Source organism: Gadus morhua, chromosome 1, assembly GCF_902167405.1.
Source record: "Gadus morhua chromosome 1, gadMor3.0, whole genome shotgun sequence".
Taxonomy (NCBI): Eukaryota; Metazoa; Chordata; class Actinopteri; order Gadiformes; family Gadidae; genus Gadus; species Gadus morhua.
The window spans coordinates 6,275,156-6,302,076 of record NC_044048.1 but is presented as its reverse complement, the minus strand read 5'-3'; the positions used below and the strand labels follow the sequence as shown (position 1 = coordinate 6,302,076).

General features: G+C 45.1%; 4 protein-coding genes across 8 annotated transcripts; 3 read left to right on the top strand and 1 right to left on the bottom strand.

Annotated features, from left to right (window-relative positions):
* Window positions 1-323: 323 nt before the first annotated feature.
* Window positions 324-3,679, top strand: plpbp (pyridoxal phosphate binding protein). Its single transcript, XM_030363305.1, has 8 exons — window positions 324-479; window positions 1,059-1,166; window positions 1,323-1,358; window positions 1,453-1,528; window positions 1,665-1,805; window positions 1,940-2,082; window positions 2,359-2,457; window positions 2,900-3,679. Exons 1-8 carry the CDS (start codon window positions 390-392, stop codon window positions 3,065-3,067), a joined length of 861 nt encoding a protein of 286 aa, XP_030219165.1. The 5' UTR covers window positions 324-389; the 3' UTR covers window positions 3,068-3,679.
* Window positions 3,680-4,111: 432 nt separating this feature from the next.
* On the bottom strand, window positions 4,112-6,946 carry tmed4 (transmembrane p24 trafficking protein 4). Its single transcript, XM_030363352.1, has 5 exons — window positions 6,565-6,946; window positions 6,051-6,151; window positions 5,814-5,939; window positions 5,333-5,479; window positions 4,112-5,232 (listed from the first exon to the last, which is right to left on the bottom strand). The coding sequence occupies exons 1-5, from the start codon at window positions 6,719-6,721 to the stop codon at window positions 5,083-5,085; spliced, it is 681 nt and encodes a 226-aa protein (XP_030219212.1). The 5' UTR covers window positions 6,722-6,946; the 3' UTR covers window positions 4,112-5,082.
* A 343-nt stretch (window positions 6,947-7,289) lies between these two features.
* ikbkg (inhibitor of nuclear factor kappa B kinase regulatory subunit gamma) lies at window positions 7,290-20,685 on the top strand. Of its 5 annotated transcripts, none has more exons than XM_030362850.1 (16): window positions 7,290-7,682; window positions 8,157-8,303; window positions 8,465-8,727; window positions 9,191-9,265; window positions 9,821-9,922; window positions 10,286-10,450; window positions 10,794-10,855; window positions 11,462-11,509; window positions 12,681-12,783; window positions 14,222-14,337; window positions 14,987-15,139; window positions 16,027-16,099; window positions 16,300-16,434; window positions 18,424-18,560; window positions 18,931-19,007; window positions 19,360-20,685. In XM_030362850.1, the coding sequence occupies exons 2-16, from the start codon at window positions 8,165-8,167 to the stop codon at window positions 19,536-19,538; spliced, it is 1,827 nt and encodes a 608-aa protein (XP_030218710.1). In that variant the 5' UTR covers window positions 7,290-7,682; window positions 8,157-8,164; the 3' UTR covers window positions 19,539-20,685. The 5 variants fall into 5 exon arrangements, with proteins under 5 accessions (XP_030218710.1, XP_030218733.1, XP_030218726.1 ...); XM_030362858.1 differs by having other exon boundaries at window positions 7,305-7,401; XM_030362873.1 differs by lacking the exon at window positions 9,821-9,922.
* A 775-nt stretch (window positions 20,686-21,460) lies between these two features.
* On the top strand, window positions 21,461-26,906 carry sephs3 (selenophosphate synthetase 3). The gene is made up of 9 exons (XM_030363073.1): window positions 21,461-21,850; window positions 22,267-22,370; window positions 24,208-24,315; window positions 24,411-24,565; window positions 24,842-24,932; window positions 25,034-25,133; window positions 25,345-25,557; window positions 25,939-26,189; window positions 26,282-26,906. Exons 1-8 carry the CDS (start codon window positions 21,574-21,576, stop codon window positions 26,187-26,189), a joined length of 1,299 nt encoding a protein of 432 aa, XP_030218933.1. The 5' UTR covers window positions 21,461-21,573; the 3' UTR covers window positions 26,282-26,906.
* Window positions 26,907-26,921: the final 15 nt, after the last annotated feature.

Sequence of the window (26,921 nt, the reverse complement as noted above, 5' to 3'; positions counted from 1 at the left end):
TCTAAAGGAGACCTTATGTAAATCCTCACTATTTAGTCTTGTATTTTTGATGACTTGTACATGCCATATCAACAGGCTGTTTTTATTCATTGGGTATTATAACTGTCTTGGGAGACCAATAACTATCTAATTATAATGAATAAAGGTAATGGTATTTTGAGCTAGGAAGGGAAGCGTGGTTTAGTGCGGCCCGATTATTTGATGCCTATCGCCACATTTCTCAAATCCAACCTGTGGGAAGTGGAATCAGTGCAATAGTATTAACACGCGTCAGAGGGCGCTAACGGACTCCAGGCACGTCTTTCTGTGGGAGAGACTCTTACTTTGAAAGTTTGCTGACGTCACAGCCTGGATGCCTGTTACGCACACTCCTCGGTGTGTTGGACGGTATGTGGAGAGTAGGCATGTCGGAGGAGATAGGCAAGGCGCTCCAATCGGCGATGGACCGGGTGAATCAGGCGGTGGCACGGCGGTCAAAGGTATGCTTAGGACGGATCATTGTATGTAGAAGGGATTGAGTGTTTGGGTGTTGAGGTGAGCAGTGCTGGGGGAGCACGACTGGTTATGTAAGGCTGAGCCACCTTTGGAAGGAGTAGTCCCTCAGCGTTTGCACGTCACTCATCGTGTTGTAGGTTAACGCTTTAACTCAATGGGTTGGCGTATGGGATTTGTGTTTCGGAAGCTCGTGTTTGCACGAATCGTTATACATATTTGGTCAAATTAAGTTGGAAATTTACTTCTTAAACTTGCTGGATGTAGGATTAAAATTTATGTTTTTTCGAGGTCTAATTACCCCCCCCCCCCCCTTTCACCCGAACCAAAAGTAAACAATAGCTTGCTTTGAAATCAAATCCACACAGGTCAACGTGCTGATCCGTCCGTGTAACCTTTACATCTGTGGCTTCTTCCTAAGTCACGATCGACCTTTTAACGGCAGTGACTCACTTACCTCCAAGTGCCAAATGATGTCAGCTGGCACACTGCATGGTGTGATGTCTTCTCATCCTGGCACCCATGCTCGGTTTTACATCTCCTGATGTCAATGTGTTCTTCATCAGGCGTTGCCAGCCTTGCCACCCCGCCTGGTGGCTGTCAGCAAGACGAAGCCCCCCGAGATGGTGATAGAAGCTTACAAACAAGGTCAACGTAACTTTGGAGAAAACTATGTGAGCATTGAACATTTTTAGTCGCAGTCGCTGCCAGATACATCAACAAATGGTTCGAATCTAAATCATGTCATATCATTCTGTACCTGTCTTCCCTGTAGTTATCAAACAAATTCTTGATTAAACACTAATAGCAGCCATTTGACTCCATGCCAGGTCAATGAACTTGTGGATAAAGCTTCAAATACAGAGGTTTGTATATAAATATTATCAAAGGCCTATGGCTTTTAATCACCTTGACTACAAAAAAGGACTCTAAACAGGACTTCTCTTTCCCCTGCAACAGATTTTACAATCTTGTCCAGAAATCGAGTGGCATTTTATTGGCCATTTACAGAAGAACAATGTCAACAAACTTTTAGGTGAGCAGACACAAACTAAGCCCTGCCCAGGGATATATGGGCTTTCCTCGACACAATAAGGTGCTGTGGCAGTGAAGTAAAGAAATGTATTACAAAATTGTATTCCAAAATCAATGCAATGATTGACATCCACCAGGGGTTCCCCATCTGTTCATGGTGGAGACGGTGGACTCTGCCAAGCTGGCAGACAAGGTGAACAGCTCCTGGCAGCGTCTCAGAGCCGCCAGCTCACAGAGGTTAAGGATTATGCTGCAGATCAACACCAGTGGAGAGCAGAGTCAGTCTTACTACTTTATTTTGTTACCACAACAATCCTAATGCTTCATCTCTAAAACCCATGATATGGTCATCAAAAAAAACACTTTAATAACTTGACCTAATCCTAATGCCAGTATTGCCTTTGTTTTCCAGGTAAACATGGGCTACCCCCAGAGGAAACGGTGAACACGGTGAAACACATAGTGTCCCAGTGCACTGCATTGCACTTCTCCGGACTCATGACTATTGGCCGCTCTGGCTTTGATCTCAGTCAAGCCCAAAACCCAGACTTTCAGGTGATTGATCACATTTGACTGAACTTTGATTATAAAATTGCATATTACAATTAATCAATAGCCACCTTTCATTGATAATACAATCCTAACCCGTAGCCTGTATGACTATGATCACTGGACTGCCGATGTGGTCAGAACTAACTTTAATTTTAGGGCTTCTGGTATGTGATCGCTACGTATTGCGGATATTTATTACCTCATCCAAAAGCATCACAATCCGGTATGAAATAGTATTCATACCTGTACCTCTAAATCTCAATTATTTTCTCTAAATAGATGCTGCTGAGTCAAAGGAAGAAGGTGTGCGACAATCTGAACCTGCCTATGGAGGATGTAGAGCTCAGTATGGGAATGTCAAATGATTTCGAACATGCGGTGAGCAGCAATCATATTTCAAATGTAGCTTACTATAGATGATATCATGTGTGTGACTCGGGTTGTATCTGTGTGTAGAGGGTTTTAAACTAACTATACTTATACCTATTCTTATAATAACTACATGAGTGAGAGGCAGGGGTGTGGTTAACAGATGTGACCTCTTTGAGTGTGAGGACCGGGTCATTACAGACCATTACATACCATCATACATACATATGATGGTATGTTAATACCCACTCTGAGTTGCAACCCAAAAAATTGCAATCCTTAGTTTGGAGTACTTTGGTCACCCCTTTTTATTCATACGGTAAAGGGGTTGAACAAAGTACTCCAAACGGAGGACTGCAATACACTACAACGTTTCTAGCTATCCTAGTGTTCTTTGGTCTTTCACATTGTCCCACGACTAAATATACCATTTTATTTTTCTGTGATGAAGATTGAGGTGGGCGCAACTAACGTGCGGGTGGGAAGCTTAATCTTCGGCAACAGGGATTACCCAAACAGCGCGGCCAACACCCCCAGCCCGAGTCCAGAGAAGAGGTCAAAGGTCCTGACTGAGGAGGCGGCCAAGAAGATGGAGCACCTCACCGTGTCTGAACACTGAAAGAACCAACCATTAGGTCTTCCTCCTACCTCCCTTTAAAGAGATAACCCTCTTCACATGCACGTACACTGAACTGAGAAGAGGAGCAAGATATTTTAATCTGCAAAGCCAAGTTTGGAACACATTAAGTCATCTCAAAGTGTATTTGTGCCATCATTTTGATTTATTTGTGTGTACTTTTGTTCTATTGACCACCTAGAATGATGCATAAGAAATCTTGCTGATTTTTTTAATCATTTTTGAAATCGGTAATCTCTTATACGAGGCACTAAAATAAATAAAAAAACAGGTGTTCTTACTTACTGGTAGACACCATGACAGCAGAAATACTGGCTACAAGGCAGGTGACTTAACTTCTGATTTGCCATATGACTGAAAACATTGAGTTTAACAAATGATGTATCGTGTAAAAAGTTTAATATGTGCTTTAAGGATGAAATGTTTTCTACTAATTTCTTCAACCCTCCGATGTGACAGTGCTGAATTGTGCTTGACTGTGTACATTAACCCCCTCCCCTTGAGGTCTGGAGCGCCACTCTGTAAGATGTACTTTTTTGTGCTACAGAAGAAAGAAACTTGGTTAAATAAAATAATTATCCCTTTATAAGGACAGATGGCATTGTGGGTCAATTATATTGTTTTGTATGTTGTGTGTGCGTGGTGAAATTTTATTCTTGATATCCAAATTTACAATAATAAACCTGATGCAGAAATGGTGTTTCCAGTTTCTGCATGGTTGGTGTTCTGGTGTATAATCCAGTGAGAGAGTATCTGGGTGATAATTTGATCGATGAAAAGCAAGGTATGCAAGAACTAAGCAATAACTAGGAATGTCGTATACAGTAGGTACTGATTTTTACATAGTATCCCAGCCCATAACCATGTATGCATTGGGGATGCTGGCAAAAGGGCATGGATATACATATGCCATTTGTTGGACATTTATCTGCTTTTCTTCCCAAGCATATGCTGTGGGGCTTGAGACCCACATGTCATTTAACTTATCTTGATCTATATGACAATATAGAACAAAAAGATAACCCATTCGCAAAACAGATCTTTATTAAATGCATGATTATATTCAGTTATGTAAGACAGCTTAGTCATGATTAAAGAATGTGAGCTAATTGCGTGCCAAAATGCAATATTAAATTCAATTTGAGAATCAGAAAGGGCATTACATACTTCAGATCACAAATGCAGTTATAAAAATGCAATGCTTTTACAAATGCTTTGCCTCATAAATAAGATAAAAACCTCCATTACTGAACCATTAGATTGATGTTACCAATGTAGTGCATAGGTCATAACTGATGCTCTGACACTGATAAATCCAGAGGCTTGTTCCCCCCCCTTCAAGAAGAAAAGAATACCTTTGACGTATATACCTTCGACCCATTATTTACAAATTAAATTTGGTTTCGGTTTACTAGTATCACAAACAGTATCTATAGAGCCATCTGGTTTCAGATTCTACCTAGAAACTAAACAATAGGCAACAATTGTTTAGAATAAGGCAACCTAAAACAGGACACAATTTAAGCTGAATGGAATAGAGATTGGATTATTATATAAACTTAAGAAAAATGACTATGTGTTTCCCTACTAGAAGATGCCCCTATTTATTGTCCATAATAGCCAAACCGATTTTCTTCATTTCTGCATGATCATGACTGATGATATGATAATGATATTTTATTAACATTTTAAAAAATGTTTACAGGAGAAGTAAAATGGTGGGTCAGACGCAAAAGAGGAAACAATTGAAGCAAATCAATGTAAAAATGCATAATGATACACTAAATAATTAAACAACAACGACGCCTTGGTTAACTGATAATAGTTTGAAATGCTCCGGTCTTCTTAATGTCTATCTGTGTTCTTGTTATGGCGGGACCTCCCTCTGTTTGCACGGTGTTTTCTGCCCCGTGTGGTGAGTAACTCTCCCCACTTTGGTCAGCGAAGTCTCTGGAAGCTCTTCAAGCCACGTTGTGACGCCTGATGAGAACCTGAAGTCAGACTAGCTTCTTGGCCTCGAAGAAGCTCTTCAGGTGCTTCATCTGCCAGATGCCGGTGACGATGAGGATGAGCGTCTGGGCGATAGACCACCAGAGGACTCGCTGGTTGGTGCTCTCGCTGGTCATGCGGAAGCGCTCCTCTCGATACTGTGGTCAGCAGAGCACAGACAGACACACAGACGGTGACGCCAGGAGGCGGATGACAGAAAGATGGCCGATTGGCTTTTAGAAAAAGGATTTTACGTACCCTCTGATAGTTTTGCTCCTTCTGAATTTGTTCAACTTGATCTAGAAGTTGTCGAACTCTCAGTTGTAATTCAGTGAGTTTGTCTTTAGCTGCAATCTCGGGGTAATTGTTTGTATGTTCTCCCACCTGAATGTCCAAATGCACTCTCTGAAACACAACAGATTAAAGTCAGTGTTTCAAGTCTTTGCAATTACTTGTTCCTGAAAGATATTGCAAGGAAATGTTAGGGTTATCAGAGTGTATGCTGAAAAGAAAATTAACTTGTTTTGTGATTGATAGGTATGAAATGACCTGCCTGCCAAATGGTGTATGCCTTGTATGCTCATAGACAAACTACTATGTATTAACAATATCTGTAATTTTGCAAACACAACGAATGAAGTAAAGTTAAGTACGACGATGATCATATAATTGTAAAGGCTTTGAGGGACCTATAGAGACCATGTGCAAAGAAAACAGGTTTTGAGGCTGTGGATATTACCAGTTTTCCACCTGCAAACAGGGCCATTTTGGTTGAGTTAGAGTGCAGACAGATTTGGTGCTCTCCAGGAGTGTGGGATGTGAAGGTAAACCTTCCCTCAGACCCATACTGACGGGAAAGAATAATCTAGAAGAAAATAACGTCTTTCTTAATACTTTAATACTTTTCTTGATTTCTTTTTTAATAATAAGTTAAAAATAATTTCTTCATGGGCAATGTTTTCTGCTTGCTTCTTACCTTGGTATCTGGATCCTTAATCTCCACATGCATTCCTAGTCCCGGGGTGGCTGGTAGGAAGGAGTTGGCTTGCTTGTCCCACAGCTGGGTTCTGTACTTCCCTGGCAACCAAATAAAGGCATGTGAGACCATATAACGTCGGACTCAAGCAAGACAATCTAGATAACTTAAGAGAAAAGTGAGGAATTTATAAATAATATGATACTATTTGGTTAGATCTGTACAAGTTAGACCCTAATTAGCCTACTAACCAAATGTTGCAGTCCAAGACCCTTCTTCAACGAGTAGATACAATGTGTAAATCAATGTCGCCATCGTCCAGGTTACATTAAAACGGAGTCATGTTGGGAGTAACAGCGCAAACCCAAAACCCATGTATTGCACCTGCACGACATGATGCGTGATATGGGCGGTACACAATGGACCACTAGTCACAGAGGCAGGCCTGTCTATTGATGGAACCTGCTTGTGCCTAGCTAGCTGCTAGTGTCAGCAAACAACACAAAACCCTTACCAATGACCATAGTCTCGTCGGGGATCTCTTCGATGAAGCATTTCTTCTCTGTTTCTCCTATGTGGAAATAGAGAGCATATCCAGGGAGAAACCAGGAGAAGGCGAGGACGAACCCGGCGGCGGAGAGCATCATGGAGCCTCCTTGTCTCATCAGCATCGGAGGAGGACTGGCCGCCGCTGCGAGGCCGTGACGTCACGGCAACGCAGCCGCGGTGTTCTGCCACTCTCTGCTACCTACTATCATGCCGCCTTCAACGCAGCTCGGAGGTTCGGAAGAAGGGAAGGTTTACGCAAAAACACGTAAGAGCGTCCGAACCTCAGAGCTGTTTTGAAGGCGGTATACAACACGGATGAATATTGTCGGCAAAAGAATGCGCAGAACTACTATTGACTACTACTCTACTACTCTACTACTCTAAGCGTCTTAGAGTACCATATTAAGCGCTATATAAATTTCATTTATTATTATTATTATTATTATTATTATTATTATTACTAGGTAGCACTATATCGTATGGTGCGTTCCAAACAACCCGTAACCCGTGATTTCACAACCTTCTTCTCGTGGAAGTGCCCTGGAACGGCAGTCAAACCCGCAACTCTCTAGCCGTGAACTCGTACCAGATCGACGTACTCCTAGCTCCAGATCGTAACTTACGGGCTAAAAAAGTGTCCCTGGAACGCAGCACTAGACTGGCAGAACAGCGTGACGTCACCGATTCAGTGTCATGACGTCACCGCTCCTCTGCGGAAGGAGGAAGGGGAATTCCTGAAGCTAACAACAACTCCGACTACTTTATTTTGACAGCTCACCTCATGAAGCCCATAAACTCATCGGTATATTAAAACAACGGGCATGCTTAGCGATACATATACGAGTCGTTGATCTTCGCGATGTGTCTCCGGTCGACGGGTCTCGTTACTTCAGACGCCAGAGGAGCCGAACGCGGAGTGGTCGAGTTAGCCTGCTAGCCCACTGCGATAAACACCGAGCTAACACACGCTACCTGGCTAACGTCGGCGCCATATATATATAGTATATAAATACAGGTCCTATATTCAACGGCGGGTTCTTTTTTAGGTCGATCTTGACTTTGGTTAGTCTGCTGAATAAAAAGGTAAGCGTTTCATGTTTATGCATTCTGCTGTTTGACATCACATGGTCGATCTTCTAATCAACGGTCAACCTGATCAGAACAGAGCCGGATCACCTCGTTATTCAGCCTTTTATTGTGTCTGATGTCTTATTTGAGCTTGTCTTCCTCGTGGTATCTGAAGTTGACGTAATGTCTTCATATCTCTCTGGTGTGTTTGTTTATGTGCTACAATCGCCCTAACCCTAACCCCTGTGGTAGCTTATTAGAAGTAGGGTTAGTGGGGTTGGTAGTAGGGTCGCTTCAGCGCATTAAACGTTAGGGAAAAGGTTGGTACTTCAAGCATTTGATTTGATGGTCGAGAATCTAAAGTGAAAGTAACTGCTCATGCTGTATTCAATGTTGATGGATTGTCAGGTGACACTAAGTGTGTGTGTGTGTGTGTGTGTGTGTGTGTGTGTGTGTGTGTGTGTGTGTGTGTGTGTGTGTGTGTGTAAGCGTAAGGAATGGTGCAGCCCCAGCAAGACGGTTCCATGCACTGGGACATGGCGGGTGAGGATAGCAGTGGTGGGCTCCGGGTTCCACCAGAGCTGGCCGCTAATGAGGTGGTGACCAGGCTGCTTGGAGACAACCAGCAACTGAGAGGTGCGCAACTCTTTGTAGTCGTTTCCAATACTATTGAAAGCCAATCTTTGTCTCCCAGATGCTGTTGTTCTGACTGGCCAACCGTCCTCTTTCAGCATTTTTTTTTTTTATTGACGTCTTATCCTCATGTTAACCCCTTCTCTCCCGCTGTGGCCCTCCAGAGGCTCTCCGCTGCAGCAACCTGGCTCTGCGGCAGCGCTGCGAGGAGATGGAGGGCTGGCAGCGGAAGACGCGGGAGGAGAGGGAGTTCCTGAGCTGCCGCTTCCAGGAGGCGAGGGCCCTGGTGGAGAGACTGGCCCAGGAGAACCACTCCCTGCACGGGCTGGTGAACGGACACAGCTCCTCCAGCCAGAGCTCCAGCTGCTGTCAGACTGAGGAGCAGGCCGGCCACCCAGCGAGGAACGGACCCCTGGAGGGGCCGCAGGTGTGTTGGGTTTGGACTCGTGTGCGTTCCCGTTGAGACGGCAGGTTATGGGCTATACAAAGAGAAAGGTTAACGACGCAAATGAATGGTTTGAAAAACAGGTATTTTTACGATGTCCTAATTACAGGTGTTTTTGATTGTAGCATTTTTAAAGACTGTTTTTGTTCAATAACATTCTCTTAAAATACTTAGGATGTATGTAGCATTGATTTTGGTATTAGCCAAATTAATTCCATTGTATACCTTTTGAGAAGTTACTATTTTAAAACTGCTGTTTTTCACTGCTGACTGAAAACCAAATCTTGATGAATGAAAAGGGAAAGCCCTGTTTTAATAATCTGGTTTTAGCATAACATAACTTAATATACATATAGCAGCAGGTGGACATCAAACAGATGTTGCTCCATGCTCCTCTCTCGTCCGAATCAGGCAGACCTTCTTTAATGTCTGTTTTGTGTCTCAGACTTTAGATCAGCGAGAAAGAAAACCAGCAGAGGAGGTGAACCAGAACACGCAGACAATGCCCCCAGGCAGCCTGGTAAGACTCACTATCAGAACACACACACACCAGCCTGGTAAGAATATCAGAACACACACACCAGCCTGGTGAGACTATCAGAACACACACACACACACACCAGCCTGGTAAGACTATCAGAACACACACACACACCAGCCTGGTAAGACTCACTATCAGAACACACACACCAGCCTGGTAAGACTCACTATCAGAACACACACACCAGCCTGGTAAGACTCACTATCAGAACACACACACCAGCCTGGTAAGACTCACTATCAGAACACACACACCACGCCCAAGCCTGGTAAGAGTCACTATCAGAACACACACACCACGCCCAAGCCTGGTGAGACGTACTATCAGAACACGCACACCATTGTAAGACTCACTATCAGAACACACACACCTTGGTTAGACTACCTATCACAACACACACGCCACGCCCCCAGCCAGGTAAGACTCACCAGAGCTGTATGCTCTAGGGGGAACGAGGGGGAAGTGACCACAGTGAGCCTTGTGTTGGTTCGGATGCATTCATTCTTCACGTGACAGGTGTGTTTGTGTGTCTAGGATGGTGCAAGTTTGAATAGCTCCATGAGTAGTGGCCTCCGAACCTCCCCAGGCTCTCTTTCAGAGGCTGGGGAGGACATGGGGTCCGTGGAGTATGGCCAGGTGAGCCCGCCTATTGTGCTGAATGCACTTTGTACCAAGCTGTTGGTGCCCCGGCTCCATGCTGCTGGTTCTCTGCCTCTTCCCGCTCACGGCTGATTGTCACTGTACCACTTCCTCAGCTGCCCTTGCTGTTCGAGATTAATCTAATCATTTCTTCGAACTTCTACCCATGATTTTAACCGATCCTCTTTGTTTGAATCATTGATGTGTTCATGTTTTCCGACCATGTTCCAATCAACATCAGCGTGCTTGTGCAGCGTTCCACCCTACATGGTCCTCTCGGTATTAGTCAGGACTTGGCCTGGGTGCAAGCTTTGAGTCAGCCGACAGCTCCAACCGATACAACATTTTTGTTTTCCACAGAAAACCGAAGGAGGAAACGAGTTTCTTAACCTGCTCAAGGGCCACAAAGAGAAGTTGGAGAGCGGAATGAGGGAGCTGAGGAGGAGGAACGAGGAGCTGGAGAGAGAGAAAGAGGAGTCAGAGAAAGACAGGGATCAGCTGAGAGCCAAACTGGCTCAGGCACAGGTATTTCAGGCCCCTCGTTGGGCTGTATGTACAGCCACGGTGTAGATACATCCATCTGGCAGTCTGTCCGAATATCTGGACCGCTTTGCTGAGTGAAAGTAATCATTGTTTTTATTCATCAAACATGGTTTTATGAATAATAAAACATTGCTGCTTATAACTTCAGAATCCAACTATTGAGTTGCCTTTCTCTTTCACATTATACAATATTTTTCTTGCCTGATTTACCAGTGACAATAATCACAATAAAGGTCTAAATGCATCTCCATTGGACCTTTGCTTCTAATGCCGATCTAAACAATGAGTCTGTAGTCCGTGGTTAATGGAGTTTTTTGTCCGGTAGACGGGCTGTGTCACGGAGGAGGCGTCGCACCACCGGTCTGAGGCGCAGCATTCTTCGGACAGGTAGGAACCTCTTCCTGAAGGCTACCATTGGACTGTGCTGGACTAACTGCACCAAAGCCATCTTAAGCGTCTTGTCTGTTGCTGTTGGTTTACCCCAGCTGCCATTGCAACGATTGCCCTCTGCTGATGTGTTTAATTCATAAAGTGCTTCATTATTAGGCAGTGGACTCGGTGACCTTTGGGTTATGCGGCCGCCCTAGTAATCAGACACGCCAAATATGGGCGATGACACTAAGAAAAATTTATTAACTGTGACCATATGCCGCATGCTCACCCAACCCGTGACCAGGAGTGTGTTTCATAGTTTATCCACCAGGGGGCGGGGTTGCCTGGCACGTGGTTCAAAGCGACAGTGTATTCAGCTGTGTTCCCACCGCATACTAAGTGCTTTGGGCCCCTCCCCAATGTTACTTTATAAAGTAGAAACCTCATATAAGAGAGTGAATTACCCAAGGAAGAAGTTAACCGTAAAACACTACAAAGGAAACAAAGCATGTTTAACTGAAGCATGCAGACCTCTATGACCTCTGTATCCTCTGCCTTACTACCAACGAGCCTTGACCCGTGAGACGTCTGTCCCCTCTGCGTGCTGTCTTCTGTTCTCAGCTCTAGCCTGGCTAAACTCACAGAGCAGCTCCAGGCCACGCAGGGCAGGTGAGCTCTGGCTCTCTGAGGCCTCCTGTCCTTTGCTTCATGCCCCTCCCTCCTTTGCTTCCACTCTGCCGGTTGCAGGCAGAGTGGCGTGTTGCTTCCGGTGCTGCGTGTTGCTTCCGGTACTACCTGCATGCGTCACGTGACGTGCATTTCATTTCTTTCATTTGGATGTTGCCTGTTCCTGTGTGATGAGTTTCTTAGTCCTTATCTATTTGTTCTCTTCAGTTGTTCCTTGGTTTAAGAAAAATGGCTTGAGTGATGGAACGGTGATCAGAGATGTTTTCATCATGTAATGACCTCATACTGGTGTGCTCAAATGGTACTCTTATTCTGGAGGTTAAGGTTATTTCTTGTTTTTATTTTGGTGCCTCTGAACCTGATACAGATTAAAATGATCTCCTCAGAGATTTTCCACCAGGATTTATGTTTGGACCCTAAAGGGTCTAAAACGGACCCTACTGGGTTGGATAAAGACCCTACTGGGTTGAATGCAGTCTAATGTATACCCTAATGGGTCTAATGTAGACCCTAATAGGTCTGTATTAGAGCCTTTTGGGTCTAATACGTTGACCCTTATGGGCATTAGGCAGTCCCTAATGGGTCTAATGCAGTCTTATGTAGACCCCAATGGGTCTAATGCAGACCCTAATGCAGACCCATTATCTAAAGCATTCTAATGCAGACCCAGGAATAAAAAGTGCTGCACAGAGTTTCTGTGTGAGGCCGATCCGTGCCGAATGGCTAAACATTTCACCTAGTGTCTGTTCGGTGTCTGTCAGCCAGTGTTCAGAATGACGGTAGTTTTGTCATCGATACCAACATGGCTGTCATGGACCCAAAGCCCATAACAGCATAACCATAATCTCTCAGTGCACAGCGCTTCATCGAAGCGCCATGCTGCACAAAAACATGCTATGTGCACAAGGGCCCTCGTGAAGGTCATTGAAAATCCAATTTTTATACGTTAAAATTTGATTTTTGACATCTACTCTGTATACATTTTATATACTATGTCATCTTCACCAGCCACATTGTTTTGAAGTGATATGGCTCACAGTCCAGTTCTCTATAAGTGGAAATGATCCAGGTCTCTCGTCCAGGCTCTATACTCCTGTCTGTGTTGTGCTGAGTGGAGTATGAGCGGCAGAGTGAGCCTGTTGTCTCTGTGCAGGTATCGGGAGCTGAAGGAGAAGCTGGACTCCCTCCAGAAGAGCTCGGCCCAGCGGGACCGGACTGAAGTCCTCCTGGAGCAGAAGGAGAAGGACTGTGGCCAGGTGTGTATGGTCAGGACCGTGCTCCTACTTGAGTGGCTTTCACACCTGAAGGGCAGTGGGGGCTGTATGCTCTACATTAACTCTAGTTTAACCGCCAAGTCAGTGTAAGTAATGGATCCATTGATAAAGCAGGCAGTGTTTGACTCTAACTGTAGTATTAACTAGTTCACTTTAACCTTGAAGTCAGTGTGAGTAACGTGAGAGAAAGGCTTTGGACGTATCCCGTTGGACGTCGCAAAGCCCTCCCCGTCTCCTCCTCTCAGGATGACGTGAGACAGGTATACAGAGGCTTTTTAGGGGCCAATACAGAGAGAGTATACCGCGGTTCATCTCCGATCAAATGGTGTAAATGAGTGACAGGTGAATGTCCCTCAGAATGTAGGCCTTCATATGCGCCAGATAATGGCTCCTTTAACCGTATGATAAATACATTAATACAGCGTTTAACTTTAATTGTGTCAATAAAAAACGTAGTTAACCTTAACATATCAGTGAATGTAGAGATAGAATGAGGTCATTAAATATAGAGAGATAAGAGCTTCAGTGGTCAGCGGTCACAATAGGACCAGCTCTGATGCAAACATTAGATGAGGATCTCCTTTCAGAGGGCTAGCAGGAGGTGTCATAAAGACACATGGAATTCCCTTGGAGTACGGCTCTTAGTTAATAATAATAATAATTCATTGAATTTATTTGGCGCTTTTCTAGACACTCAAAGGCGCCTACAGTGAAGGGGGGGGGGGGACCTCACTAACCACCACCAGTATGTAGCACCCATTTGGGTGATGCACGGCAGCCAATCGGCGCCAGAACGCTCACCACACACCAGCTTGAGGTGGAGAGTGAGGCATGAGGTGGAGAGAGAGGGAAAATAACATTTAACACTACTATGAAGAGTTGACTCCTTGTATTTCTAAAAAGGCTTCAACACGTTGCAGAAAAGTATGGGCTGATCAGTTTGATCTAGCATGGTGGCCATCCATGTCTCCATACCGACCCACAACAGCTTGTCCAACCGTACTGTCCTAGGCCCTTTGTATGAAGTGTCCTCCACCCATCAGGCCATTCAGTGATTCAATGCTGTTGCTTTCATTTGAATGTACCAGCTGGAAATGTGGTATTATGAAATAAATCTGGAATTAAAGAAACAATGGTGCTATAATAAAATTAAAGTCCCCTGAAATATATAACCCTAGTTCTTTTGGAAAGAAATCCCTTTTAAAATAAAAACGTATTTATATATTTCAATATATTGAATTATTAATATATTTATGTATACATTTATTGCCTTATTGTTTTGTTTCAGAGCTATAATTATTTATTAAATATAGATTCAAATAGCCTTCCATTATAATGTAATTATAACCCTACTGTACTGTACAGAGCAAGGATGTCCCTAATGAGAACCACAGCGATTCACAGCTAGTTTCCTCTGCAGCTGGTGAAGGACTGCGAGGCTCTGAAGGCCCAGGCCACATCCCTGTTGGGGGAGCTGAACGAGAGGCAGAGTGCCCTGGAGAAGAGCGACAACGACCGCAAGATATTGAATGAAAAGTACGTCTGATCTCTCTCCTATGCAGCCTTACCACTGTGTGTGCGTACGTTAGGGTGAGCATGCTGTGTTTTGTGTTCATGGGGCTCTGGTGTGTGCTTGTACTATCGATCCGTCTGCGTGTACGTACATAAACTGTAGGATCGTGATAGGGTTTGTGTGTGTGTGTCCTTTGACCGATTCATAAATCGTTAGATTTTCCAATGAGAAAGAATTATGTAAAATAAAATATTCCCAAAGCACCTCACAAAAATTGTGAACCTTTTAAGTTCAACAACCGAGGCCTTACTGCTTCGCCAGTGGTTTGATGCAGCATGCTTTCACACATAAATGTTGGTTGAAGGAAAGTGTTCATTGATACTTCATTGATACTGATATTGATAGGAAAGTGTTCCTCAAACCTAGAGGGGTTGGCCCACCGATCTTGACATACCCGTTATTACTCAAAATGGACAAATGGCGACCAGTTGACCGAATGGTCTTCTGTCTGATATATTGAATAATGAGAACCGTATCTACCTCTTTCACATATTTAATAATATCACTTGTGCTTACTTGTCTTTCTGTTCTCTTTTGTTGTTTCCCTATTTGTACAAAATGCTCCCTGCAAATGTGTGTGTGTGTGTTTGTGTTTGGTGCGTGTGCGACCAGGCTGTGTATGAAGATCGAGGCTCTGCAGGGGTCGGAGCGGGAGCTGGAGCAACAGAAGAAGCAGCACAACGTGGCGGTGGACAAGCTGCTGCTGCAGACCCAGAGCCTGGAGAACGCCCTCAAGGCAGAGCGCCACGTGGTCATAGAAGAGAGGTGTGTCCTCACACAAACACCCCAACCCACACACAAACACACTCACTGTAGCAGGAGATACTCACTGGAGCAACCGCAAGTGTCAGATAAGTACAGGGGGGAATTCCCTCTGTGTACATCTTGTCATTTTAATATGGGGGTCCTGTTTGAAAGAGGTACCTTACACACCTGATGTTCCCGATTGCATCTGGTGGTATACAGTTGAAGAATGTTATTTACTGGATAAAGGGAAACCCTTAGGACGCTTATGACTGACGTCTCATAGACCCCTCCATTGTATTCTGGGAGTGGGTATCTGGTTGTCCTTCCCACTAGCTACAGTCAGGTTAGAGGCTGGGGTTGGAGCCAGACATTTGATGGACCTCTATAGGTTAACACATGCTATTACATGAGTTTAGTCTGTTTAAGTCCATCTTACAATCCAATCCTACGTTTTGATAACTTTGTGCATTTAAGTGATTTTGGACCAGGAGAATTTGATAACACTATGTTTAAACCCACTACTTTAACATGAGTCTACAATAGGTTGTTCTAGGGTTTGTTTTTCCTTTAACCATTTGTGAGCATTGGGAAGTGGGAGTAGTTCTTCCTATCCATCAGCAAGCCACATAGTGATCCTGAGCATCACATCATTCAACGCCTGATTCACGATATTGTTCTGCATATCGGGAGCTCTACAGAGCTACAAAAATACACAGAGCTCTACAGAGCTTCGCAGAGCTCCACTCTACGGCAGAACACAGCGATGTGCATGCAGGGCTTTGCCTGCATTACCACATCAAAGAAATGCTCACTGGATTTTAAGTGTTTAAGTTAATATGTCTTCTTGTCGAACTGTTGTGTTTGTTTTATTGTTATTGATTGAATTGCTCTTACTTATTTTTCAGGAAAAAACTGACTCAACTGAAACATGCCTACACGTGTCTGTTCAAGGAATACGACTCTAAGTTGAAGAATGAGGTAATTTTGTGTGTGTGTGCAACCTTTGACTGCAGTCTGTACTGTTATCTGTACCATGTCAATGTCATTACCACAGAGACAGACAGATAGACAACCCTGTCTTTGAGGTGTGGTCTCTTCAGTGGTGTCTCCTCTTCAGGGGGACCCAGAGACAGACAGCCCTGTCTGTAAGGTGTTGTGTCTCCTCTCCTCTCTCTCAGGGTGAGGACATGTGCGGCAGGCTGGATGAGGCGGAGCGCGCCCTGGCCCTCAAACAGGACCTGATAGACAAACTGAAGGAGGAGGTGGAGCAGCAGAGATGCACCCTGGAGACGGTGCCCGTGCTTACTGCTCAGGTTTGGCTGCGCATTCACACACTCGTCTGCATTCATTAACACGATTTAATATTATACTAAAAGGTTCCACCTTATAATAAAACAGTTTAGGCTACAGAGAATAACTACTTGTATAAAAAACAAATAAAAGTTCAAATGAAGAAGGATCAAATCTAGTTCTCTTGTACAATAAACATTAATACAAATTCCACTTTTGCCACAATTACACCATAAAGTTCACAATGAAGGTAGTGCTGTGGCGTGATTACAGCCCCTGTCAGATAGATCCTTGGCTCATTGCTGCTTCTCTACCATCATCAAGTTATTTTTCAGAAATAAAAATATCAACATTGTCAGGCATCAACTGGCAATAAAGCGCTTTATGTTTTTATCCCCAATTTGAGTCCCAGGGTGTGAAGCAGAGTATACCTCCTGTTGCGTTCCTTTAAGTGGTCTGATTAGTAACTAACATACCAACCAGTGGGGGAAAGCATTGAAGAGACACACCGGATAGGTAATGCATTTATTAAGGGGAAACACAAAGGGAAGGGTAAGGGGATCGATGGTGAATCCAAGGAAAGCAACTTAACAAAACAAACCTACTACTAGAGATGAAAAGAAACAGACCCTGGCTAGCAAGAGTAATTCAAAACATGAGGCATCCACCGCTTACCTTAGCGCTAAGTGTCTCTGGAGCAAAGTGATCAATGTGAGGGAGATGTACAGGGCAACCCCCGCGTCCAGAGCCCCACTCCCCATGGAAGAAACTTAAAGGGCAGGTAGCACACGGAACAACCCCCCCAATGGACTCACTTACTGGGAACGTTCAACATGCAGCGCCTGGCAGACGGACCTAATGCTTCTTTCAGGTCACGCAAACAGGAACTAAGGAGGGGATTCCCTGACTTTCCGTGAAAATTAAAGAAAAGTACATCTACCCAAGTGCCTTTGGCCACACGAGGCCCATAACTAAGGCTACACTATGGCAGCTTCGAGTTATAGCTGTCACCAGTCCTGAATGTCCTATATGCAATGCTGAATCCACCTCCAGCCTAATGTACCTACACACCTCTTCAGAAGCGCTTTGAGTCGCAAATCAACTCCATGAAATGGATATTTTCGTGAAGCCAGGGTTGACGGCTGCGATGGGTTCACCACCAGATTCCATGGTCCTTTAAGTGCAGTCATTTGAGTGAATAAGTCACCCTGTAGTGTTGATGGTCATACATTATGTAATAGGCAAAGACACCTTCTCAAATTGCAAACTAACTCTGGTACAAAGGTAGATTGAGGCAAGCTGCAGACTACAAGCTTAGGTCTACTTCATGAGCTCGGTCATTCTAGGACAAGATTGTCCAATTTGAATTGCTGGATCATTCGCTAAATGCCTTTCTCCTAAAAACTGATCGTCGCTGTGCTTGTGAACCAGCAAACTATCCCTACAGCTGCGCCATAGTTTGTAGCATAATTATCTAACATGATAGGAGACCACAAGATACCTTTTTGGTATTGCCCTTTTGTGTTAAAAATAAACCTGTTTACTGAGCCTAAATTTTTTCTCGTGTGTAATAAATTATTAAATGCTCCAATCAAGATGTTGTCACGTTATTGCCCCACAGGAAATAGAAAAAAATAGAAATAGATAGAAATAGAATCTTTATTTGTCATTGGGTTAAATACAGTGTTTACACAACGAAATTAAGGTGCAGATCTTGTTCAGTGCTTTTTTTAAATAAATAAATAAAGAATAAATAGAATACAGTACGAGATATTAATAAATATATAACGACAATAACCCCTCCCCCTGCCTTTCACTTAAGGCACATTTAAGTGTCCTACACCCTCCCCTCCCTCCCAGACAACAACCCCTTCTGCCAACATCTAAATAGCAGAACAAGGCATGGGCTCCAAAAATCCTTCTGACTGTGTTTGTTGATGCCTCTGTCGCATCCCACCTCTCATCCTCGGCCTTCCTCCTGTGTTTGTGCGCTCCTCTGTGTGCGCGTCCAGGCAGAGATCTACAAGGCCGACTTCCTGGCGGAGCGCGAGGCCCGGGAGAAGCTGAACCAGAGGAAGGAGGAGCTACAGGATCAGCTGACCCAGGCGATGGCCGAGATCGACCGACTCAAACAGGAGGGAGCCTCGCGGTAGGACAGCATTACTCGGTTTAGGACCAACGGCTCATTAGGGAGCTGATGATTTTATCCAAAGCGACATACAACCATTCACACACCGACGGCAGAGTCAACCACGCAGGGCGACAGCCAGCTCGTCAGGAGCAGCCAGGGTGAGGCGTCTTGCTCAGCGACAGCTCGACACTCCACTAGGAGGAGCCGGGGATCAAACCAGCAACCTTCTGGTTACCAGTCAACCCCGCTCTACCTCCAGAGCTTCTGTCTCCCCGGTGCTACTTTTCCCTCATGTGCAATAGCTTTTGGTTGATGCTGAAGTGTAAGGCTCGACCCATCGTGAGTGAAGGCTATCGTGACCGTAACGAGTGGTCCTCTCTTCTTTCAGCGCTCGCATTGAAGAGATGCAGCAGAGACACCTGGACGACTTCAGAGCCCAGCGGCCCACAAACCTAGCACCACAAGGTGCAGCACACTCTATCAGGGCTTCAGTATTCAATAGTTGCCTGTTCCATTTTTGAGGTTCATTGTCTTTTCCTGCTTGGACATATTATCCAAATAGTTAATGATAACTTACTCAGATGAATTCAAAAATGATAATGTCACTTTGGATTAAGAAATGTCAGTCTCTGAACTTTGCTTATGTCCCCAAGCTCAAAAGAGGATTGTTCTTTTCTTGATGACCTCATCTTAAACCACTTGCTGTATTGATCTAGACATGCTGAAGCTAACCCACAGCGGTCTTCCCTCTGTCTCCCTCTCTCCTCTCTTCGTGTGGCTCTGCCTCTCCCTGCTGCCTGGTGCTCCCCCCGCTCAGCCTTCAACACCGCTCCACCGCCCCAGTCGTTCCGCAGCCAGGGCCTCCCACAAGTGGGTGCGGGCCCCGGAGCCGGCCCTGGCGCCGAGGAGCTGCCAGACTATCGCTGTCCTAAGTGCCAGTACCAGGCCCCGGACATGGACACGCTGCAAATACACGTCATGGACTGCATACAGTAACCCCTTCTGGCTTACACGCAAGGAAGAGGTCCACCCAACCCCCTCCCAATGGACACAGTGCTTTGGTCTAAGGCGAATAACGGGAACAAAGCCCCGTCAGGATCAAAGGAAGGCTGGTGTGAAGTGGTCGGAGAGCAGCAGAAGAACCGTAGCCAGTGATGAGCGTAATATCATCGCTGTTCAAGTCTGATATGCGTATTCAAACCCTGATGTAGATTGACTTTCTATCGTCCCCCCCCCCCCCCCCCGGGTTCACACTGTCCTCCTGCTGTAGCAGCGCAGGTGTAATGATGTGTTTTAATACCAGAGGGCAGAGCACAGAGGTGGAACCCAATCATCCACCTCGGATGAGGCTGAAGGCCACGTGCAAGGCTCTTTTTAAAGGTCTCCAGACAACACTGGAACCATCTCGTACACAGTAATACAATGTGAATAATATAGTGTTTGTTTATTAGGAGGACAGATGAGGCTTCATGTGTCGTTGTTCATTTGGCCCCTCTCAATGCGTCTGATGTATTATGGATTAGAGTTTGGTATACTCTCTAAATGCTAATCAAAGTATCCATTCAGTGTTCTGTGCCTGTGTACCAGATTTATTTTATTTTTAATCCTTAATTATACCCTCGATCCAACAAAGATTTAACTGTGCCTGTCCTTGTTTTGTATAGCTGTTACATAGTTTTATCTTTGAGAATGTTCACCCATAAATGATTATAGTTATTCGTTTTTTATTTATTTTACCCAAATAGATTCCTTGTTCTATAATGAGTCTGAGGCTTTTCCTATTATTTAGAAAATAGCTAATTCTGACTTAAAAACATAACAACAATATAATTGATAGGCTCATAATGATTGAATTTATCTGGATATCATGATTAAAAAAAAGTGCCAAAGTTAAGAGCAGATTTGGTTTAATATATTTCTATGAGTTTGAAGTTTGAGTGCTGCACTGGGCCATACAACATGATGGTTGGTAACATTCTATGGGCTGTTCACTCCAATAATTTTGAAAGAAAAGTTGATAACTTACACCTTATGGTTTCATCCTTTATTGTGTGAATAGTGTCAGTAATTATAGATTATTATCATGAAAAGAACATCAACAATGTATAATTGGAGACTGTCAAATAAATAATATTCAAGAGGATAATTGCAGTAGGGGATTTATTTTTCATATTTGATGGCCTTTTTGGGGCTTTGATGGACAGGAGTCAAAGGTCAGGGAGGAGAGGGAGCGACATGTATTCTTGAACCAAACCAATCCAGGCATGGGTAGCGCCCCAGAAGGTTCAGCCATCTACTCTTTTGTTTATTGTCCACACTATTCATTTTAACTGAATTGATACGAATTCTAAATTTCATTTTCGCCAATAGTGTTACTTAGATGAAAAATAGGTTCTGTAAAACATTAAAACAGCACCGTGTAGAAATGCCCGTAATGGAATCTCCTTCTGAAAACTTCATAAAACAGGAAACAAGCCATAATAATTAATAACTTATTTCCCACACACCTTTCCTTATGATCATTTATTTTGAACAGTTCTATCATGACTGCCACCTAACGTCCTTTAACACAGTCCGGAGTCCGAAGTCGAATAGACTTTAGACCGCTGCCTCGGACCTCAAGCCGAGTCATGGTGAGCAAGCGAATACCGTTCAGATCCGACCGGGGCGATAGAGAGCGCTCTACTACGGAATATACCATTCCACTCCTGGTTATGGGGGTGTGAATCGCTCAATCCATTATACTTGTTCCGTTTGAAGTCGAATATTGAATCATATAACGTTTAAAATACTTATTGTATGGCTTAATAACGTGTTCAACTGAGTAACAGCATGTTTAAGGTTTCTGTTTGATTTAAATATATTTTTCGTAGTAGGGTACACCTTACGGTTTGGAGCAATGACGTCACCGTCCAAAGATCCTTCCTGTGGGGCTGGCGGCGGAGTCAAGCGACAGTAGTGGTCGCGCCATTCATATTTTGCAAATCAGGGCTGAGCAGAGGCTTCAGTGACCACAGATTACGGCTCACACATGTCCGGCTCCACTCCCCCCACTCCCCCGGCCGAGGCCGTGGGAGTCGAGGGCTGTTTACTACCCGGATACAAGCCTTTCAAACCCGAGGATCATGGGCTGGATCGTGGGTTCCGTCTCACAGCCTTCTCCGACCTGAAGGGGTGAGGCTGTAAGGTCCCCCAGGAGGCTCTGCTCAGACTCCTGGCGGGACTGGAGCCCGACCCGGCTGCCGGCGCAGGGGAGGCCGGAGACCAGGCCTCGGAGTTCGGTCAGCAGCCCCCCGGCCCTCGCCTCGGTATGTCCCGCAGAGCCGCCGTCAACGTCGGGGCGCTGAGACGCACGCTTAGCCCATTTAGTTTGAGATCCTAATACATCAGAACGCTGTTTGTTTCGCTCATCTATCTTAACTTAAGATCCTCAATGCATAAGAAGGCTGTTGGTTTACTTTAAGATCCTCCACTACATCAGAAGGCTGTTTGGTTCTTCGTTGCTTGCTCGCCATGCTGAAGCCATTGACAGGTGCCCTGGCATATACCCTAGTTCCGGTTGGAATAAAACGAAACTTGTAAAGGGTAAATCATAAAAAAATATATTGTCCTGTGACAATGGTAAGCCTGTTAAAATGTAATATAACTTTTAAATGCATGTGAATACAGATAGACCTTGACTCTATTAAGTTAAAGATATAAAGGTGTGCGTGTGTGTGTCTAGGCATAGGGATGGACTCGTGCGTGATTCCTCTGAGACACGGAGGTCTCTCACTCGTCCAGACCACGGACTTCTTCTATCCTCTGGTGGAGGATCCCTACATGATGGTAAGCTACTGTGCTCTAAAATTATAAAGACAACACCCATATTAAGCAAACACTTGGCCAACCTCAGACAGGAAGCTATTGCATATGATTGTGACTCAAACAAAATTCACCTTTTATGGAGTTTTCTTTGCTCAACCATCATTGTCATGTATTATGTGAACCAGAGCTGAGAGATCTCCAGTCAAAATCAACTACCAAAGAAACAAAGTTTAGGAATACCAAGCTTTGTTTCTTGGGTAGTTGATTTTGAGTGGAGATCTCTCAGCGCTTGTGTATACTGTAATAGTTGTTTTTTCAATAATTATTTTAGACTGGAATAATTGACAGTGTTGGAGTAGCAGGTATTAATGTGAAGTCGACATGAGAAGGTATAGAGCCTCTCAGGGTGGTGGCAGGCTTAGCTGCTGGCGATCTGAACATCCATTTCTTGACATTGCATCATATTGGAGTTTCTGGATGAGGTTGTTAGATGAATCCCTCACTCAACCATTTAAAACTCATACGTGGATCAACAGGGAATCAGAATTTTTTTGTACCTTTCCCACTATAGCAACCCAATAACAAGACAACCGGAGACTGTTTAGAACTCAAAGCAGAAGTGACAATAAAATGCTTTTATTTCCCGTGTTTCAGATAAGAACAAATTCAAAAGGGTTTATCAGCTTTACCAGCTTATCTAAAAAGTCACCAAAGAGATGTAGGGTTGGCACCGACCTAAATAACTAATGAAGAGGTTTAACGCATGTGTAAATGTAAAGGCCCAGGGTACCCCCAACTCGCTTGTTGATTAAAAATACATACCATTTTGTATTTTGAATCATCAAGCTTATATAAGTGTCCTACAAATGTCACCCTCTTCCAGACGCGTACGTACACCACGGCAGTGTGCCACTTTTCCTCACAAAGTGTGTGTGTGTGTGTGTGTGTGTGTGTGTGTGTGTGTGTGTGTGTGTGTGTGTGTGTGTGTGTGTGTGTGTGTGTGTGTGTGTGTGTGTGTGTGTGTGTGTGTGTGTGTAAAAATAAATCTATCCAAGAACCTCATCACTTGGCTGCCACATGCTGTTGTAGATGTTAAGTACCTACCTACTGGCACCTCACATAATACAGGACTGGACAGGACACCTCACACATTACAGGCCAGGACACCTCGCACAATACAGGCCAGTACAGGACACCTTACACTATACAGGCCAGTACAGGCCGCCTCATAAAATACAGGACAGTACAGGTCACCTCACGCAATACAGGACAGTACAAAACACCGTAGGCGTGGGGGCTACAGACTGGACCATTTTATGATGAACTGTTGCATATAATAACTTACTTTGAACATGAACGTATTTAGCAATCATGTCAATGTTAAAACGAAGGCCAAGTATACCAAAAATCTCTACCAGCTAATGGTTTCCGGTTGGTAATTGGAATAAACATAAATAGAATCGGTAGGGAGGTTTTTCCTTCTCTGCGGCTGTGTGTTCCTCTTGAACCGCACTATGCCTGCTGCGCAACTCCACCACAGCTTGGCACAGTGTTGAAACAAGCCTATTGGTACTCCCCCACTATGGAGAACATGTCCTACAGGCTCCAAGCCCTAACCTCTACCAACCTGGAGGCTATCCTGAACGAGGGACCCCAGGCGGCCCATATTTTGTAGTATAGTTCAATTGCAACATTTCCACTGGAATCACTTTTGGAGACTCTTTAACAATGTGAATTTGTTTCTCAAGCAGCCCAGAATACTTGCATGCTAAATTGAGAGCAGCTGTGCGTCCTATGTGTCCCCTGCACTGCTGCGAGGGAACCTCCCCATCCTCACCCTGTCCCCGCTGTCTCTCAGGGCCGGATCGCCTGCGCCAACGTCCTCAGTGACCTCTACGCCATGGGCATCACAGAGTGTGACAACATGCTGATGCTGCTCAGCGTCAGCCAGAAGATGAACGAGAAGGTGGGGTGTCAAGACATGCCGGCCAAAGAACGTGTTTCGGGGACGTTGCATGGCGCGGGCGCGTGTGAACGAGAGATGTGCGGTCTTGTGTTCAGGAGCGCGAGCGAGCCATGCCGCTGCTGATGCGAGGGTTCCGGGACGCGGCGGAGGAGGGGGGCACCTCGGTGACCGGGGGGCAGACGGTGGTCAACCCGTGGATCATCGTTGGAGGCGTGGCCTCAGTCGTGTGTCAGCCCAGCGAGTTCATCATGTAAGGACGCCTTTCAGCAGTTACACGCTGCACAACTGTGAACTGAAAGGGCTTTGTTTTGCATGCTGGCTTGCAGATATGGTCTCATGTGTACCTCTTGAATATTGGATGTCACATCCTGCTTCAGTAATCTGATATAGATTTATCTGGATCTAAAAAAAAAAAATATTCTCTGATATGCATTGTGTTAACATTTGGAAATACCTATAATGGAGTCTAGGACCATTCAAACGTATGTTTGAACACGGTGCTACTGAGCCTCCATGTGACCTTTAGGCCCGATGGAGCCGTACCGGGAGACGTCCTGGTGCTCACCAAGCCCCTCGGAACCCAGGTGGCAGTCAACGCCCATCAGTGGCTGGATCAGGTCAGCCCTCCCCTCGGCTCACAGTCTTTGTATCGTCAACATGGCACATAGGACGTGTCCACTGTGTCCTTCCTACTTCTTCACACGTCTCTCCTCCCCAGCCTGAAAGATGGAACAAGATCAAGCTTGTTGTCAGCAAGGAGGAAGTGAAAGAGGCCTATCAGGAAGCCATGTTCTCCATGGCAACACTCAATCGCACAGGTAAATCCAGTCTTTTGTCCTACAGTGCAGCCAGAAGGAACATGGTGTTCTGTTGTTGTCCTCGTCATGCTCATTATTGAAAGTGTCTCATTTAAGCTGTGAGGCGTCCACCTACATTGTAGTACTTTGCGTGACAGAGTTCAGTGTTTCCCGTAGTACTTCAATGAAACGTATGTTTGATGCGAGTGAAAAAGCAACACTACCTTTCCAGCGGCTGGCCTTATGCACAAGTTCCAGGCCCACGCAGGGACGGACGTGACGGGCTTCGGGCTGCTGGGCCACGCCAACAACCTGGCGGCGCAGCAGCGCAGCGAGGTCTCCTTCGTCATCCACAACCTGCCCATCATCGCTAAGATGGCCGCCATCAGCAAGGCGTGCGGAAACCTGTTCAACCTGATCCAGGGCACGTCCGCGGAAACCTCTGGTAGGACGGCTCCTAGAATACAATGAGTTGGTAACCAGCCAGTGTTGGTGGGGAATGGAATGCAGCAGAATTATATTAAATATATTAATTATCATTGTCTGATTATACGTCGTGTTTGGGCTGTTAAACAGCTGTCCCACATCCCTGTCCTTCAGAATCAGTATCGGTTACTTTTATTTCATCTTATTATACAAGTACACAAAGAGTACATTCCTCAGGCGTGGTTCCTCAACAGCCAAATAAACAGATAAAATAAACAACGATAAGTAGAAAAAAAGATTGTAAAAATAAACAGCAGAAATGGAAGTGGTACCAGCCACGGTTGATTCTGGCGCCAAAATGACTGTGGGTGCTCTTCTTCCTGTGCCCTCCTCTCTCCAGGCGGGCTGCTTGTCTGCCTCCCCAGGGAGCAGGCGGCCAAGTTCTGTTCGGAGATGAAGAGCCAGGGCTCTGGGTTCGGGGGCCAGGGGGCCGCCGGCGGGGCCTGGATCATCGGCATCGTAGAGAAAGGCGACCGCCGCGCCCGCATCATCGACAAGCCCCGCATCATCGAGGTCCCGCCTCGAGGGAGCCCGGCAGCCAATCAGGACAACAGCACGACTAGCCCCGCCCCCAGCCCCAATGTGTCATAAGTGTGTGTGTGTGTGTGTGTGTGTGTGTGTGTGTGTGTGTGTGTGTGTGTGTGTGTGTGTGTGTGTGTGTGTGTGTGTGTGTGTGTGTGTGTGTGTGTGTGTGTGTGTGTGTGTGTGTGTGTGTGTGTGTGTGTCATCCCCTCATCAAGAAGTTTATGAGCATATGATATAATCGGCTGGCCACTAGTCTTTGGTCACCTCTGTCCTGAGGACGAGATTATGACGGTCTGCTTCATCTTTTTCTAAATCTCGTCCAAGGAGCTCGTTCTACCACTTTTTTTGTAAAGAAGAAAAACATTCCAAATAAGATTTGAACAAATTTTCAACGACGCTATAAAATGTATGCCGGAAATAATGTGGCGGGGGTTTTGTTTTTTTGTTTTAAATGATTTTCTTCAGTGACTCCAGTGTTGGTGAATGAATCCCTAGCGGATGTGTGTGGCCTCTGTCACCACCTCGCGGTTTCAGAGGGAGTTGAGCAGCTTTCTCTGGCGCCGCTCGGTGGTCGGAGCGCCTTCTGTCAGCTCACTGGCCGCCCAGCACCAAGCCCGGTCCTCTCATTCTGTATGATGCTCTGCCCTGTAAAGCCCACGGGCCAGGGGGGAGTGGATGTGTGCTTCTGAATGGAGGACTGCCTTTGTGTGCTGCAGGCCTGAGGGCTGTGAATGTGTAAATGCTCCTGATTTTCACAATCAATAAAATAATCCAGAAACTCATGCCAACTGTCACTGG